The sequence below is a fragment of the Phaethon lepturus genome, unplaced genomic scaffold (assembly GCF_000687285.1).
Source record: "Phaethon lepturus isolate BGI_N335 unplaced genomic scaffold, ASM68728v1 scaffold3472, whole genome shotgun sequence".
Lineage (NCBI taxonomy): Eukaryota > Metazoa > Chordata > Aves > Phaethontiformes > Phaethontidae > Phaethon > Phaethon lepturus.
The window spans coordinates 28,848-44,845 of record NW_010522501.1 but is presented as its reverse complement, the minus strand read 5'-3'; the positions used below and the strand labels follow the sequence as shown (position 1 = coordinate 44,845).

At 38.3% G+C, this 15,998-nt stretch overlaps 1 protein-coding gene across 1 annotated transcript in view; it reads left to right on the top strand.

The window, feature by feature from the left end:
• Positions 1-15,998, top strand: part of SDCCAG8 (serologically defined colon cancer antigen 8) — a gene marked incomplete at its 5' end in the record, with an annotated part of 65,562 nt that overhangs the window by 40,410 nt on the left and 9,154 nt on the right. Inside the window, one exon of the mRNA XM_010281818.1 lies at positions 15,869-15,996. Coding sequence (XP_010280120.1) covers positions 15,869-15,996 — 128 coding nt within the window. The remainder of the gene's footprint in view (positions 1-15,868; positions 15,997-15,998) is intronic.

Sequence of the window (15,998 nt, the reverse complement as noted above, 5' to 3'; positions counted from 1 at the left end):
TAACCCTGAAGAAGCAAGGGAACCACTGAATTTCAAAATTCAGCTTTTTCTATGCCATCATGTATTTTCTCAGGCACAGAGATAGGTAGATGGCTCGAGATATTTTTGACTGAAATGTCATCTAAAATTTGCTGGGAGATGTAATTGAGCGGAATTGATGCAAATTTAGTTTAGTTTAATTTTTTATTTTCTTGTTTGCTTATAAGGAGCACTGCAAGCAGTATTGAATGTCAACTTGTAGGTAGGGAAAAATTACTAAACAGTAGAAGAACCCATGCTTCCAGGTTCAGGTGACCCACCAAGCTACCCTGAATCCCCGCGTCACTCTTCTGAAGGACAGAAGTTTATAGTACAGTGAGTCAGTGTGTGTTGTAGTTCTTTATTCTTTATCCCCCCCATTATATGATATTTCTTTTCTTCCTTATTTTTGAAAATTGTATGATCTCTAGAAAGCAGCATATCTAAGAAAGTGGCATTTGGGGAGTACAGTGGGCTTTAGCAGTGCTATAGCCTTCCTACTCTGCATCGCTACTTCTTGCTTGTTTCGACGACTCCATTAATGCTAATTTGTATTACATGTATCATAAATAAAGCACATAAATCTATCGTTCCACCTCCGGGTTCCTGTGGCATTATTTAGTCACTGAAGCTTTGGTGTTGAGCTGTATGTCGTCACCACCATTCCTTGTTAGAATTGCAGCATACCTCATACATTGATTTCCCTATTTAAGCTATGCCATGAAATGATAAAATGTAAACTAACTTCTTGGTGGTTATATGCAGCTGTCTAGGGAGTTGCACAATATTAATATTTAATATTATCTATTGTTTTTTTCTAGTAGGATCTATTAGTTAGCAGGACTCTTACTGTCGTGCTTTTTCCAACAATTTTAGCACGTCGGAAAGAGTCCATTGTCTATGCTGGAAAGGAGGTAACATTCAAAGAAATGCTGTTACTATTATTAAATGACTGAGATATGTTTTATGTTTCCAGACTGACTGACAAAAGGACCAATAACACTTAAATTGGGGGGAGGAGAGGGGAGAAGCAGAAATGAAGTGTAAGCAGTAAATGATTTCTGATTTTTTTTAACATTCTGTTCATCTTGTACAAAACCATTATTTTAAAATGCAGGGAGGAGTGATAACATGAAACAACTCTGATAACTAATAAACTTTTTAGATTCTGCTTCATATGTTTACTTTTCATTAAATTTAGGGACGGTTGCAACTATGTTGTTGTGAATCAGTCAACATTTATTTCTATCTGTTTTTCATATACAAAGGCATCGGGATGCCAGAAAATAAACTGTTAACGGAGAATTAACTTCTTTGGCACGCTTTCATACTTATCTTCCAAATTAAAGAAAATGAAATGGGCAGAAGCAGAGTGTAGATTACCTCCTTTTTGTCAAAAATGGTGGGAATTTGAAAATTAATAATAAAAAAGGGAACAGATGCAGTAACATGCCAGAGGGAGATTAATGTGGAGAGTAAAATCTGTGAGCAACAAAACTGAAGCAAACTGAATCAGTGGGAGGTGGTTGTACAATCAAAATCAGGATAAAAGAGAAATTACAAACAACCCTGCACTTGTCAAAGTAGTAGTAATGAAATCCTGACTCTGCCAGCAGCGAGAACCTGTGTTAGCACTTTGGGGTAAGGCCGGGAGCCGGGTGCCAGGTAGGAGGGCAGCGCGAGGCTGCTGGGCGGCAGCCATCGCGTGTGGAACAGATGGCGGGGAAAGCTGGCCGGGGAGGGGCTCCTTCGCAGAGCTAATCAGACAGTAACGGATAGGGCAGCTGGGAGGACTGACCACCGAGAGGCAAGCGGCGGGGTAGCCGCAGCCTTCCACGATGTGTGCAGTGGTGTGCCCGTCGGCCGGAGAGAAGACCTTGCAACGTCTTTTCCGTGCGGCAACCGCACAAACTTCGGGGCGGACCTCGCCCCGGGTTAAGGGAGAGGGAGGCGCGGACTGGCCGCCGGGCTCCCCGTGCGGCCCGCTGGGCTTTGAGCACCTCCCGCCTAGGTGTATTGTGCCCCTTGCTACCTCAAAAATACGGGGCTTTGCTCTCGGTCCTGTCGCGTGATAAGGATGCATGTTTTCGCCTTTTACTGTAGTAGCAGCGTATTGAACGCAGAATTTGGCGATGGGCAGAAATACAAAAGCACGTGGGTCTGGGGACTGATCCAGCACACCCGTAAGAAAACTTTGCTCGTCTTGAAAGGGGGGAGAGCTGTAGGTCGGCACCTTCCCACAGGGTTGGGCCCCTCCGATGAATGAAACCAGTTTTCTGATGTTTTATTTTTGCTCAGAGGAGGCACTTTCCTCTTCATAAATGAGAGCTTGTGAGGAATGAACGGAGGGCCGAGCCTTCTGATCTTGAGTCACATGAATAATTTTACTCACGTAAGAAGTAAAGATCAATAGGATTTCTTGTGCGAGTAAGAGGTAGTCATGTGTGAGAGGATTACGAGGTCATGCCCTGTGTTGATGACCGTCAGCTTGAAAGAGAAATGAAAACAAAATTTTATCAAGGAAAGGGGGGAAATAAAATCCTGAAGTGTAGCAAGGGAGACCTGACCTAGTACTGCCCAGTTTTGTTTGATTGGGATATGTGATACTTTTTTAGACAATTTCAACAAAGAAATCTAAATCTTCTGCTTCTGCTTTTTGAACTTGTATATCTCTCATCTGCAGAAGGTTTATAGCTTGGCTCAATTATTCATTTTGAGCAAGGAGGGGAGGAAACATTACAGGGATTTGAAATAGGTGGTATAACATAGCCATATGCTATTTATGCAGCAGTTTCTGCAATAAATCTAATTTGGTGCTGTCAGAAAAAATTAAACTTATTTGGTATAGCAGCACATTAGTAAATGATTGTGGTAGCTTTGAAAGTTGTCATTCACTCTGCTTTACTTGTAAAAGAATCTTGCAGAGCTTCCCGCCCCCCGCCCCTTCCTTTTCCCCTGAGCAACTCTGTGAAAATGCCTCAGTTCTTTGTCCTGCAGCTGTAGAAACTGCAAATATTTCCACAACTGAAAAGAAGGTCTTGCTTTAAGGTAGCTGAAGAAGGGAATGCAAGAAAGAATAACCTCTATTGTTAGCAATTATATAAATGCATAGGCAGAAAAATCAATAAAGGTGGTGGGGGGGATAAATTTCTCCCTTGCTACAGGTTTTCATAGTGCAGCTGAAATTGTTTATCTGATTATACAGCATGTAGATAAATTAGCTGCTCTGCGTTATTATAGAAGGTAAAATATTTTACCTGCCATGCTAAGACCATATGCTGCTTTACGAAGACTGATACTGAACGATTTGAAATAAGTCGGCTCTGTCGTCTTCTGGCAGTGCCTTGTAGAAATTTCGAAGCTGATACACTTTGTGTTAAGATAATGCACAATTATTTAAATATCTTTCTATTTAATCATTTAAACATATTTAAGATGATTGTACAAACATGCAAAGGCCATTGATGAAGTTTAAAAGGGAAAGAAAGAAAATGTAAGTGGAGTAAAGAATAAATCCAAAACTGTATGTTAATTTTGAATATGAAAGTCTTTATAAATCACCTTTTTTTCATCTTTCAAGAGTTTAAACATGGTTGACAATTTAATTTATTGTCGTACAATACAGATTTCTCCTGGAAAAGGCAATAATACATTTTCTGATTTTAGTCTTAGATTCGTCTAAATTTTTCTCCATGGCATTTAAACTGCAACTGGTCACATCAAATTTCTCTAATCATTTCATCTTTTATACATCGCGTCAGGTTGTTGAGGCAGCCAAATTGCTACTGCATGTAGAGTGTGGTTCAGGAGCAGTGACAATACTTAAAGCACTTTGGAGCGAGCAGTGAATTCAGATGAAATACAGAAGAGACTAACTGCTGTAGAAAACAAACATCTTTATAAGGTCTTTGTTTTGAGCAGTTATTATTCAGCACTAACAGTAATAAGTTTATGTGTGTGTATCAAATATTTACTTTGATCTCATTCAAATTAGGTTTTCTATTTGTGTGACTAATGACAACAGGATAATGATTTTCTTTTTTTTTTTTTTTTTTAAACCATAAAAATCTTCCAGACACATGTATTCAAGGCTGCTGGATTTTTTGCTGAATTTGCTACTGGAAAAATGTTTCTGATTTTTATCTTTATTTTTGATTTGTTTGAGGGCTTTTCTCCCAAGTACGTCTGAAAGCTTGTTTTTACAATAAGCTAAAATGTACTTTTTTCTATCAGCACTTGGTATTTGTGGGCTTAAACAATTTTAAAAGCTGCCCTGTGCTTTCAAAAGTATATTCAAAGTAATTTATTTTGTGCAGTCACAGTGATTGTTGGTTTGGTTTTGGGGGTTTGTGTTTTTGTTGTTTTTTTTCTTTCTGTGCAAGATGCTGCTCCTGAAATTCTTGCCTAGAAAAAAATTTAACCGTGAACCCAAAGGGTCCTCAGCTGGGGACTTTATCAAACTTGATGTTGAAGTTCATCAGCCTACCATCAGCCTGTAGGTTGTCATCTGCATAGAAGGTAGCTGGTGGATGGAGGGAGGAAGAAAAATCACCTGAACATGCCAGCTTTGGCTGCCTGGCTGCTCTCCTCACCCCCTTGCTCAGTGCCCTTGTGCCAGTGATTGGTCAGGGGGAAAGTCTGAGCTGGGAGATGCCTGTCCTGAGCGAGCAGATGAGCGCAGCCTCTGCTGTCGGCTACTTGACAGGGCTGACCTCCTTCCCCGGCTGTGCTGGCAGCATGGCAAGCTTAATAGCGTGCCACTGATGGTTGCCCCTGCATTCCTGGTGGTCTGTGTCAAACTACATTTTTTCAGAAATAGGAACAACTGTTCTTGATTAGCTTCTCCTTGTTGTTCAGTTGCCTTCTGTAGGGCTTAAAGCAAACTGGGGAATAAAAGTTTCTCTGGAGTTAGGTGGGACACTGCTGCATATTCTTTTTGTTCCAGAGTTCCTCTCCTAATTCCAGTGCTTTTGGTTCACCTGCACGTCATTTCCTATGGAAGAAGATCATAATGTCAGAAAACAAATGCAGAGACTAATCCCCATATAAGGGATATATCAGTATTAAGTTATTCTTCATCTGAACTTGTGCAGTATTTGTCAGTGCAATTTTTATTAGAGTCAGATTCAGACCTAACATAAGTATAACTGCATTTCTGCTAATGAGATCGGATTACCTCCTGGATTCGGTCCCAGAAAGCTTTACTTTAAATTAATTTTTGGTAAAAGGGTAATAAAATGCGTGGTTCATTATAATTGCTTACAAAACTTAAAATATATATTTTATTTTTTGGTACTGTATTTAAGCTTGGTGAAAGTTTTTTGTTTTTGTTTTTGTTTTTTTTTAAGGATATCCAAGGTATGCAGTGAAATTGAAAGGTATTTCTTATTTTAGAAGAATGAGACTGTTGAGGAGGTTAGTTAATAATTCAGGAGCTTGTGGTTATCAGAATGTATTCCTGAAAAGAAATATGGGCACAGGAATTGCTAAAAATAATGTATCCTGTTGACAATGTGAATTTAGTCTCAGCCCTGACAAAGAATCTTTAGAATTTATCTCAACGTGAAAGGCAGTATTTTGATAGAGAGTTGCATATGTGTGTTTTACAAGGCTTGAAAAAAGAAAAAAGTATTCAGGATTTTTTTTTTTTTTTTTTTTTTTTTGCTTTACAATGTTGCATTTGAAACATCAGTAGGTAAGTATTAAAAAAAAAGATGCTGCAGATGAAATAATTTACAGTGAATGCTATTGGCCGCTTTAAGGTTTTACTGTAAACTTACTCATTCAGCTGTTCCCATTTTCTCTTTGCATTTTTAGTCAATATCTTTGTTACACAATGTTAAAATGAATCAAAAGCTTTCATTTATCATTTTATTTGTAATATTTTTATCAGCCTTTTCCACTTCTTTGCATAGCTCTGCAATTCTTTCTCAGATTATGCTACTTTTTGCAAGAAGGTACAGATACATGTATATGAAGAAAAACACATTAGCTGTTGCAGTTAACAAATGATGATTAAAATCTATTCTTTTGCTTCTGTATTATTTCTCCTATACCCCAAACCAGTCTTCACAAATACAGGACTGTAAAGAACTTCATCTTCTGCCGGTTAGCAGAAGTGGATTTAAATCCACACCGACAGTTCATTTGACAATGACCTTGAGGGGCTTTGCTTCTTGAAGAAGAAAGCAGAAGCTTGCGGTAAACAAAGTTCACTTCTGACAGATGGATTGAATGACAGAAAGGTTGCGAGTGCCAGAATAGCCCTGGCAGAGGAGGAAATGTTCAGTGGAATCCAACAGGAGAGGAGGTGTGAACAGGTGCAGGGTTGCTGACGGAAGGGGAACCAGATGGAAGGAGCCAGAGCCAGTTTATTTAAAGGAAAAGGCAGAAAACACTGAAAGGCTGTGCGATCAGTGGCTAAAAGTGTGCATGGAAGAAGGTAAAAATTCACAAAGCAAAACTGCACAGTGGGATATCTAGCACTTAACATAATGGTAGTAATTTGTGAGTTTTGTTTTAAAGTTGCTATTGAAATACATTTCTTCTTTACTCTTGACAGCATAAAGAAGAGAGATTTATAACCTGACCAAAAAAAAAAACCAAACCAAACCCCTCAACTCCTATACTGCCTGTCCATTATGTTTAATACTAATGTGCAGACAGTTACAATCAGGATAATACAAAAATTGTGCCACAGTTGACCAAACCAATAAAAGGTATATAAGGCTGGATTTTTTTTTTTTTAACTTACCTGTTCATATATAGCTCCTGTGATATGTGAGTAGATAAGCATGTCTTTTACTGGGATGTCTCTGTAATATTTAAGCAAATCAACAACAGTCAAGTACAATGTAATGTTAGCACAGTATTTCTCATCTTTCTTGCTTTTGGTTACAAGTTTGTCAGTTTGCTGGAATATGTGGTATCTTGCTGTAGGTTGGTGGAGAAGTCTAGCTTACCCTTGATCAAATTCCCTCACAATCAAATATTATCTTTCACATTGTCATCCTGAAGAACGCTTTGTTCTGTCAAATTGTTCTGCTTCTTCCCAAGCTGTTCATGTGAGGCTTGGTCCTTTGGAGGCAGAGAGAACTGTTCCTCAGTTCTTCTCAACTTCAGCAATAGTTGGGGACAGTTAACAACTTCAAAGTATCAGGCCTATGGTAATAGGCAACTGCGGGTTGTGTGTCCAAACCTATTGTCTGTGAAAAATGTAGGTGACTGTTCAGCAGCCATTCATAGTGCATCTGTGATCTACTGGATCATTCAGCTGTGCTGATCTGAGCCGGATCAGGTGTGAGCACACAGTCACTTTCCTTTTGAATTAGCTAGAGCATGCAATGCAGTGTTTATGCTGACTTTATGCCAGCTGCAGGGGGACAGATGATACCTGATTCAGCATAAAGCTTGCTGGTACAAAGTTAACGTACCAAAAACATTGGTTTTTTGAACAAATTTAAATTGGCAGAGTGAGTTCATAGCAGATCAGGTAGCTGCATCATTTAGCTGCATCATTTTTTGATTCAGTATTAGGAGCTTGACGGCTGGGTTTACCTTATTAGCAAGCTGAGCCTTTGAGTACAGAGTTACAATTGTTTGAAGCTGGTCTAAGTCTATGCTGCTGCTGAAAAGGCAAATCCCTGGAGTGGTAATATGTGGCTATGTCTGACCACATATTGCCAGGCCCTTGCTTGTGCTGACACTTGGAAGACAGGCACCCATATGGTCAGGTAGTTTAGGGAGCTAATCAGTTTCAAAAAGAATCATTTGCTCTTGGAGAATAAGTTGCATGAGTGCTAACTATAAGAGGATGAAAAGAGGGACCGCACCTTGTACTGGCAATGTCGCCTTAGACTGGCTTAAATCTGTCCTGAAGCTGCATCGTAAGAGACTGCTGGTGCCAAATTGAAAAATCACCATAAGTCAAGAAAATTATTCTGTTAATATAAATATAGAGACTGTAATTTAAATAATTTTGTGTATACAGAGTAAATGCATGTAAAAATCTTCTATCGTAAGCAAACATTTCAACACAGCCATTTGTAAAAGTGGCTTGTGGAAAAAAGATAGAAAATTCCAGAGAAAGGGGCGCAGTACTGTGAAGTGCTTAGGGCTACGTACTAAGACTTCACAAAAAACATTTCTTCTCATGTTGCATCTTACCATGCAACTTCTATTCTGTACTTAATTGTCTGTTTCTGTTGGGACTTACCAACCAAATAGTTCACAATCTGGTAGTAATAACCACTGCAGGATGGGCCTTTACTTACAAGGTACGTATCTGGCTGGCAAGGCTTATATATGTGCCAGAAAAATTAGATTTTGGTTCTAAGTCAGTGTATTTGACCTAATATGAGATGATAAATACTGTTAGAGACACTTTTCTTCTCTAACAATGAAATAGAGGGCAGTTAGTCGTAATATACAGAGAACTATACAGATTGAAAAGTAGTTATTGTCTACATTGCGGAACCAGTAGTTTTCTGTATATATCTTTTGAAGGCATAACACCAAAAGAATAAAATCATTTTATAGGCTAGGTGTTTGCAAATTCTTTCTTTTATGCTGAATTTAAAGTGAGTAAGAAATCCAATCCTTTCATTTTGTTAATAGATTTAGTAGATAGAAGTAGTGATGGAATATACACCAGTTATGTATATACTCAAGTTATCTATATTCAGGCTTCTTAATGTTGTATAAACTTCATAGGCATGACACTATGTGTCTCTTTGTTCCTGTGCCCTTACGACTTTTCATCTTTCTCATGCCCATCCATATCTCCAGTTAGTGGTAATTTTGAAGTAGTTTTCAGGTACGGCAAGTACTCAAAAATAGGGAAGGAGTCTCTTCATGCACGGCCATAATGCATCAGGTAAAGTGTAAAGGGCAAAGTGGAAGTTTTAGACTTCGCATTTTATTGCTTCTGTAGACCTCCTAGTATTACATAGAGTACAAATTTATATAAAAGTTACAAGGTAGTTCTAATGTTGTAGCTGTGTTCTAAGTAGAGGAAGAAGGAAAAAAAGTTCAGTGGGAGCAAGAAAATCATATGCACTATATATATATATTCTGTTTCAGCAAAATTGAATTTCTCAGCAAAAAATAGGATGTAGTGTAACAAGTTGACATTTTTTGGATTCTGGGGATGGAGATACAGTTGGGTAGTTATTTGCATTGTGGGGAAAATAGTTTTAAGCTAACTTGTCAAATAATTGTAGTTAGTCTCTTGACGAAGTTGGAAATGTGGACAGAGCTTAATCTTTTCTTGTTCTCTCCCTCAAAAGTGTTTCTTGTATTTTAAGGTGTTTTTGTGAAGTAGTAGTAGCAGCCTGGCAGAGTTGTTTTTTCCAGTCTTTTATCTCAAGTAGGGTAGTAGAAAGTTTTGTTTGGTTGCTTCACTAACATATGTTAAAGGTATTTCTACTTTAAAGTTATTTCAATAGCATCTTCTAGCCTTCCAGATCCATATCTAAAGAGCTGAATCAATCTGAATGCTTGACCTTTACATAACTTTTCTAATTGCTTGTAGGTTCTGCTTCACATGGTTATGAGAAGAAAACTCTGACATTTCATTATTTTAAGAAACTCTCTTTATCTTTCAACTAATGTAACTAGGCATCTTACACTATAAAAAGAAAAATTAAGATTTTTTTTTTTAATAATTCCCAATTCTCACAAACAGGATGACATGGATCCGTAACAATGACGCAGTTTTCCAATTCTACCAATTAAATTAATAATTTGCAAAATTTGACCATGCAAATGTAGATTGTACTGAAGCTCACCAAACACAGTGTGCTGGCTGGGGCAGTTTCCAGAAACTTGAGCTTTCTGCTGAGAAGACCTGGCAGCCGGCTCCAGAATCGGCATCCGGTCAGCTCCCGAAAACAGACTAAAGAGCAGCTCAGTGGGTAATTCCCACAATGGGATACAGGAAGGGCAATTTTTCAGCTCCTTGGAGAGGTTTAAAGAAATGACCTGATTGTGATGCTTTTAAAAGGCATTTCTACATAATTCTTGTACAAGCATGCACGTGTGCATCTTTTTTTGTTTGGTGTTTTTTTTTCCTTAAGAACATTAATTTCATGTCTCTCCTTCTGCCCTGTAAAAGCACCAAGAACCATAAACCCCAGCCAGTCCAAACATGCTGTGGCAGATTTACACACGCGCTGAAAAAATCAAAACCTTTATTACAAAAAATTGGATGGCAAAAAATGTACAAAGTTTTATAAAAGAGGAAACGAGGAAGCACTGTCCATTTATGTCCTCAGTCATAGGAATCCTAGATATTAACAAGGACATATTAGATGAAAATATGTAGGCCTTACAAAGGAAGATAATCAAAACAATCAATGCTAAACAAAAGGTTCCTAGAAGCCTGACTTAAGGCAAAGTGAGATATCTTGTCACCCTGAGTCTTACTATTGACTTGATCCAAACATATGAGCAAGGTACATGTTCTAGAGCTCTGTTAATTTAGAAGGTGTGGAAATTAATAATTTTGAATTATAGCTACATGTAAAACCAGTATTTACTTATTTACTTGCAGAATTTGGGGTCTTACTGTGATGTATTTTCTTACCTAAATGTTTGAGAATACTAAGATTTCAGATAGCATAAGATAAAACTCTGTAAACAGGTTTTCCATTTTAGGTAGCTGAATAGGATACTGCAGTGCTGCTAAATTGAAAGGCAGGTCTGAAAGCAGTTTTAGGAGTTTTATAGTAATGGAGAAAATGTTTTAAGACCATTCCTGGGGAGAATGACTTCTTGGTAAAATGTATTTTTCTTTTCATATTTGCAGACCAACTTTTAGGGTTGTCTGCTGACCTGAAAAAAACTGAGCCCTTATCCTTCCATGTAGGATGTACTTATGAAGATACATGTGGAGGACAGAAGGAAGAAATTTGTGAAGTGTTCTGACCCAAAATATGATCTTATTCTATATACGTTCTTTTATGACCTTTATCATTATGGTATTTGAATGCTTTCAGATAGCAAAGTAAGAGACTGCAAACATTTTTCTTACATTTCCCCTTACAGAATAGGGTAGGTATTATGACCTCTTATTTCAAATTTGATTCAATTATTTTTACTGTGAATGTTGCGGTGTGTTGGGTTTTGTGGGTTTTTTTCCCTGTATCCTAAGAGAAGAGCAAGGATGTACTCTGATTTTTTCCAGTCTTCCCTTGACACTTGTAGCTGAAATAAGAATGCAACCTATGAGAAGGTGGTTCAGAAAACTGCTTGTAATGGACAGTCTACTAGACCTGTATCATGGAAGGCTTGCAAAGTTTTTTGCGTAAAATATTGCTGGGCCTTTGTACCCAAAGCTATTGGCCAAAATCTTCAGAGCTCCTAGTACACATAGGCTTTCAAGTCATATTTTCAAAAGTGTTCTAACTGATTTCTGTGCCCACAGGCCAGATTTTGCTAAAGGTTCTGGGAATTAAGTGCTTGGGTACCTTCCCAAAACCGTTCTTCCATTTGGTATGTAGAAGCTTGTGCTAGACATGTAATTTCAAAAGTACTGGGAGAAGCAGCCCATTTCCTCTGGAAGAGCTGAGGGAGCCCTCAGCTGAGTGCTTTTGCTCTTCTGATGGGCTTTGTTGTGCAGTAGTTCACCGTGTTGGCCCCCTTGGCTAGCTGTTACCTGGGAAAGAGGTCCGTGCTTGACCACAGAGGCACATAGTAAAAGCATCACTGTTAGGCTTGACCGGTCCTAATATCGTATGATTACATTTTTAACTGTAATTAATAAGAAATTAAGATGCCAGAAGTAAGGCTATGATAACCTCTTGTGTGCCACTGAACTGAGATAATTGCTAAAGTATTTTAATGTGTCCAATTAAGTTCATATTCCTTACTAATGGATCCATTAGGTTTTTACAAAATGCCACATGTTGATCTCATGGAAAAATCAAATAGTCAATATAGGAAGTATGGTTGCTTCATACCATAGTTGCTTTGTCAGAAGACTTACTGGCAACCTCCAGTCAGAGGCCTAATTCTACATTGAGACTCATCCTGTGTTTTTTCATTTTGTATTTTTACTGTTACCAAAGCAAAAAGACTCTTGCAGAAATACCTATTACTGAACTGCATTGTAAAATTCAATTTTATCACTCTAAGTTTTGTTCTTTTACAGAAAAAAATCATGAGCTATTATTTATGTCAAATACGACTTTCACATCACTAGGCTTTACATCATTTTTCTTTACTGTGAAGACATTTGGCAGAGAGCAGTCTTCTATTGAAAATGGATCTGTGATCCAGTTTTTGTCTGTTAGTGTTAGGAAAGTTTTTTTTTTATTATTAAATTTGGTGGCTCAAATTCAGACAGCATACTTTCATGTTAGCTTTGAGGTCAAAGTAAATTTTCACTTCATTTTCAGCAAGGATTTTTTTAAGGTTGTCAAGTTATGGCAATTTTGTTCTTCCTGTGCTATAAGCTGCAGTTTACTGTGCCTTTTGTTTTGTCAAGAATATTTAGAAAGCATAGCTTTCAGTCACTGCAAGCAGATCGCCAGTTCATTGAGATATATGAGCAAGTTGCCCAAGTAGGCTGCTCTTGACAGCGATAAGTCAGGCTCAAACCGATCAGTTTTTAGAACTAAAATCACAGTTGCAAACTTGCACTTCAGAACGGGGCTTAAGGAGAGCTTGAGCTTGCTTCTGTGCGAATGAGTCTTTGGTTACTTCTGACTTGTGTGACTCTCAGTTTTGTGACACTGAGTTCAGTGCTTCTGCTGTAGTACAACTGATCAGTGTTATGGCCAAATCTAGAATTATTATCAGGTAGGCATGCATTTAGTGTTTTACAATGGACGCTATGTGAAAGAACTATAATTTTTGCTACTGTCTCCATTTTTGATTCAGTGTTTGCATTTGAGCATAGACCAGGCTGCTGAAGTTTAACTACTCTGTTCCTTTTTTTTGATACCTATAAATGATGCTTTCAAAAGTTCTGCTACAATTAATCTTTAGTTGTCATTTCTGATTCAGATCTTACCTCTGTCATCAAAATTAGGCTGTTGTTGCTTTGCTTTACATTGTCTCTGTGCTTTCCTTTAGTCAATATGAGAAATTCTGAAGTTTTTGTAGGAGGAAACTTCTGACATCTTCACACTAATGATGGAGGGGTATAACTGTTTCCTTCTGTCTACAGTCCGCAGCTTTTCTTTTTCTTAAATCAAGCTCCCCTTCTTTCACAATTCAGAGTAATTGCAAATAAAGCAGCCAGTGTCAAACCTTCTAAAACTCCTGCATTATTGACTGTTCGTTTTTAGGAATGTTACTGATAGTTCTTGAAATCTCTTGGGCCGCCTTCTGCATGTTTTGTGCATGTTTTGTGGTTTTTATTTTTTGTTTGTTTGTTTTGGGTCTTTGTTTTGTTCTTTTTTCTCTGTGTTGGGGAATTTTTCTGTAGGAGGCCAGAGAGATTGAACTTAGAGAGCAGGGAAGGTGTCAACTCAAGGTATGGGTGAAAGACTTGCCACTCAATTTAGACAGCTTTGGCTGCAATTTGAGGGGGGGGGGATTTTTTTTTTTCCCTCAGCAGCTCTAGGCACCTCAAATATTTATGTGGCACTGGATGTGTCTTAATCGCAAAATTTTCTAGATTGAGACTAGTCAGCAACCATTCTGTGTAACTTACCTGTGTTTTCCTAGTTTTATAGTTGAGCTTTTATCCACTGTATAAACTCATCTGTTTTCACTCACCCCATATACACTTCAGCCGTAGGGAACTCACCATGCATCCATGGTTTCTGAGCTCCTGCTGGTTTGCTCTATACAGTAAGTAGCACAGGTGAGTGGCTTTTTTGGATGGGTCGCCTTAGCAAGAGAGTGTTTCTGGTGGCAGTAGAGTCTCTATTTATTTTGAACTTGCCTGTTAGCATGTGTTTGATGGGAGAGGGACCCTAGCAATGAGGAATGGACCTTTACATGCTTGCCTTGGTAGCTTGAGCTGTGCAGCTTGATGCATGCTGAAGGCTACCCCCAGCAGAATGCTAGCCAGCCAGCTGTGTGCCAGATGACACCACAGCACCCAACTGCACACAGCCATCTCACATGAGACACTATTAAATAAAATACTGTGCTACTGCCACTTTCTTTAGCAGAAAGTGTCTGTGGGGTGTGTTAGGTGCTGGTGCATTTTTTTGAGCAATCCAGTGCTCATGACAACTGAAGGTAAAAAGACATTTGGAAGCAGGAAAGAGGTTTAAATAGACTGGTTCCTGGCAAATACAGAAAGATTTTTCATAGTAATGCTTTCCGTATTTGGAGCTTACACTTAGGAAATGATGTAAGCATCACTCTTTAGGATAGCCTCAATATGGTTACAGCGTAATTCTGAGAATGATGTGATAAAGTGCAGTTCAGTGTATGAAATTTCCTTGAATAATGTGCTTTGTTTCCTTAATGCTATAATATTCTTGCTATCGGAACGTATTCTCTGTGTCAAATTATTCTCGGTCTTACCTCAGAAAAAACTGCCTGTGATTTCAAAGGGAATTTTGCCTAAGGTAGGGCTTGCAACATCAGGACCAGGAATTAGTGTAATGTGACCCACCATTTGTATTGCTTTGGGGTAAATTTAAGAGAGAAGATTTAACATTGTGTGTGACATGCTGAGATATTGCAATATCTCGGATGGGTTATTAGGCACCAATCCAAAGGTTAAGTGCAGCAACCACATGAGATGTGGCTTTATCCTTACATGATCTATGCCCATGTTCTGTTTTGTAGTCCCTTGAAATAGGTGTTATCCTTCGAATAAAACAACATGTTTATAAGACATTACTGGAACCTATCCCAAGCTATTACATGTTGTTTCAGTAGAAAAGTGCGTGCATGTATGTAATTTGAAATGTAGAAGTCAGTCCTTGTATGGGTGAACTCACTGAAATTTTAAATCTGGATCCTAGTGTGCACCAGATAAATATTCACGACCTTTGGGAAAGTATAGATATGAATTTGCAGTTTAGGACCTTTTCTAATTTATATGCATATATCTTTTTGGGGTTTTATTTTCCATGCTCTTTTTGCTTGGCTTGCATTAAATAAAATGCTTCAATGGAGTGTGGTAGTCTAGCATTTGTTTTGCCTCAGGAGTAGATTGCCCCATCTTGCATATCTGGTCAAGTAAATTGCTCTCTTGCCTGCATACTTCAATAGTAATAGTGGGCTTTAGACCTTCCTGTACAACCCCCCCACTGAGCAGAACCACAAGGGGCTGGACCAGTGTGGTGCTAACAGTCTTCTCTATTGTAATGGTTTCATTCAGCTCCCATTTACATAAATTAATAGTTAAAACTTGTTTGCTTAAGAAAACTCATTAAGCTTTCAAAGTAGCTGTATTATGAGCACTGTGGCAATCGCTCCCATTGACTTATCTCCTGCTGGTTCACTGGGAACCAGTCCATCTTGGGGTCAGGTCCATAAGTTTCATTGCAGAATTAACAAATAGCACTTAGAAGAAAATGCAAATAATCTGTTCAATGCAAAGTGGATGTTGGGGAACTTCCTTATGAAAAAGAAGTCATGTTTAAAATTTTTAAAAATAAAATTGTATTTTTATCTGAAAGGCTTATCTTCACTCAGGAAATAGATCATATTTTTAATCCATATTCTGCTAGTCACTGGAGATTGTTTGACATTGTAAGAGAAAGGTCAGTTTGTATAACCTGAAGTGGGAGGGGAATGCTTAATGTGAAAAGCTTGGCCAGCTCTTTTTTTTTATTATTAATTGAATGTTCCGCTCTGCCTTTTTAATTTATCACGTTCAGTATATGGTTTTTATTTTTCTTTTTTTCCTACTTGCTTGTGTTTGGGTTTTTTCTAGATTGGAGAAAGAGAGCATTCAGCACAGCATTAGCAATGAAGCAAAGGCCCGAGCCCTTCAGGCCCAGCAAAGAGAGCAGGAGCTGACACAGAAGATGCAGCAAATGGAGGCCCAGCATGAGAAAACTGGT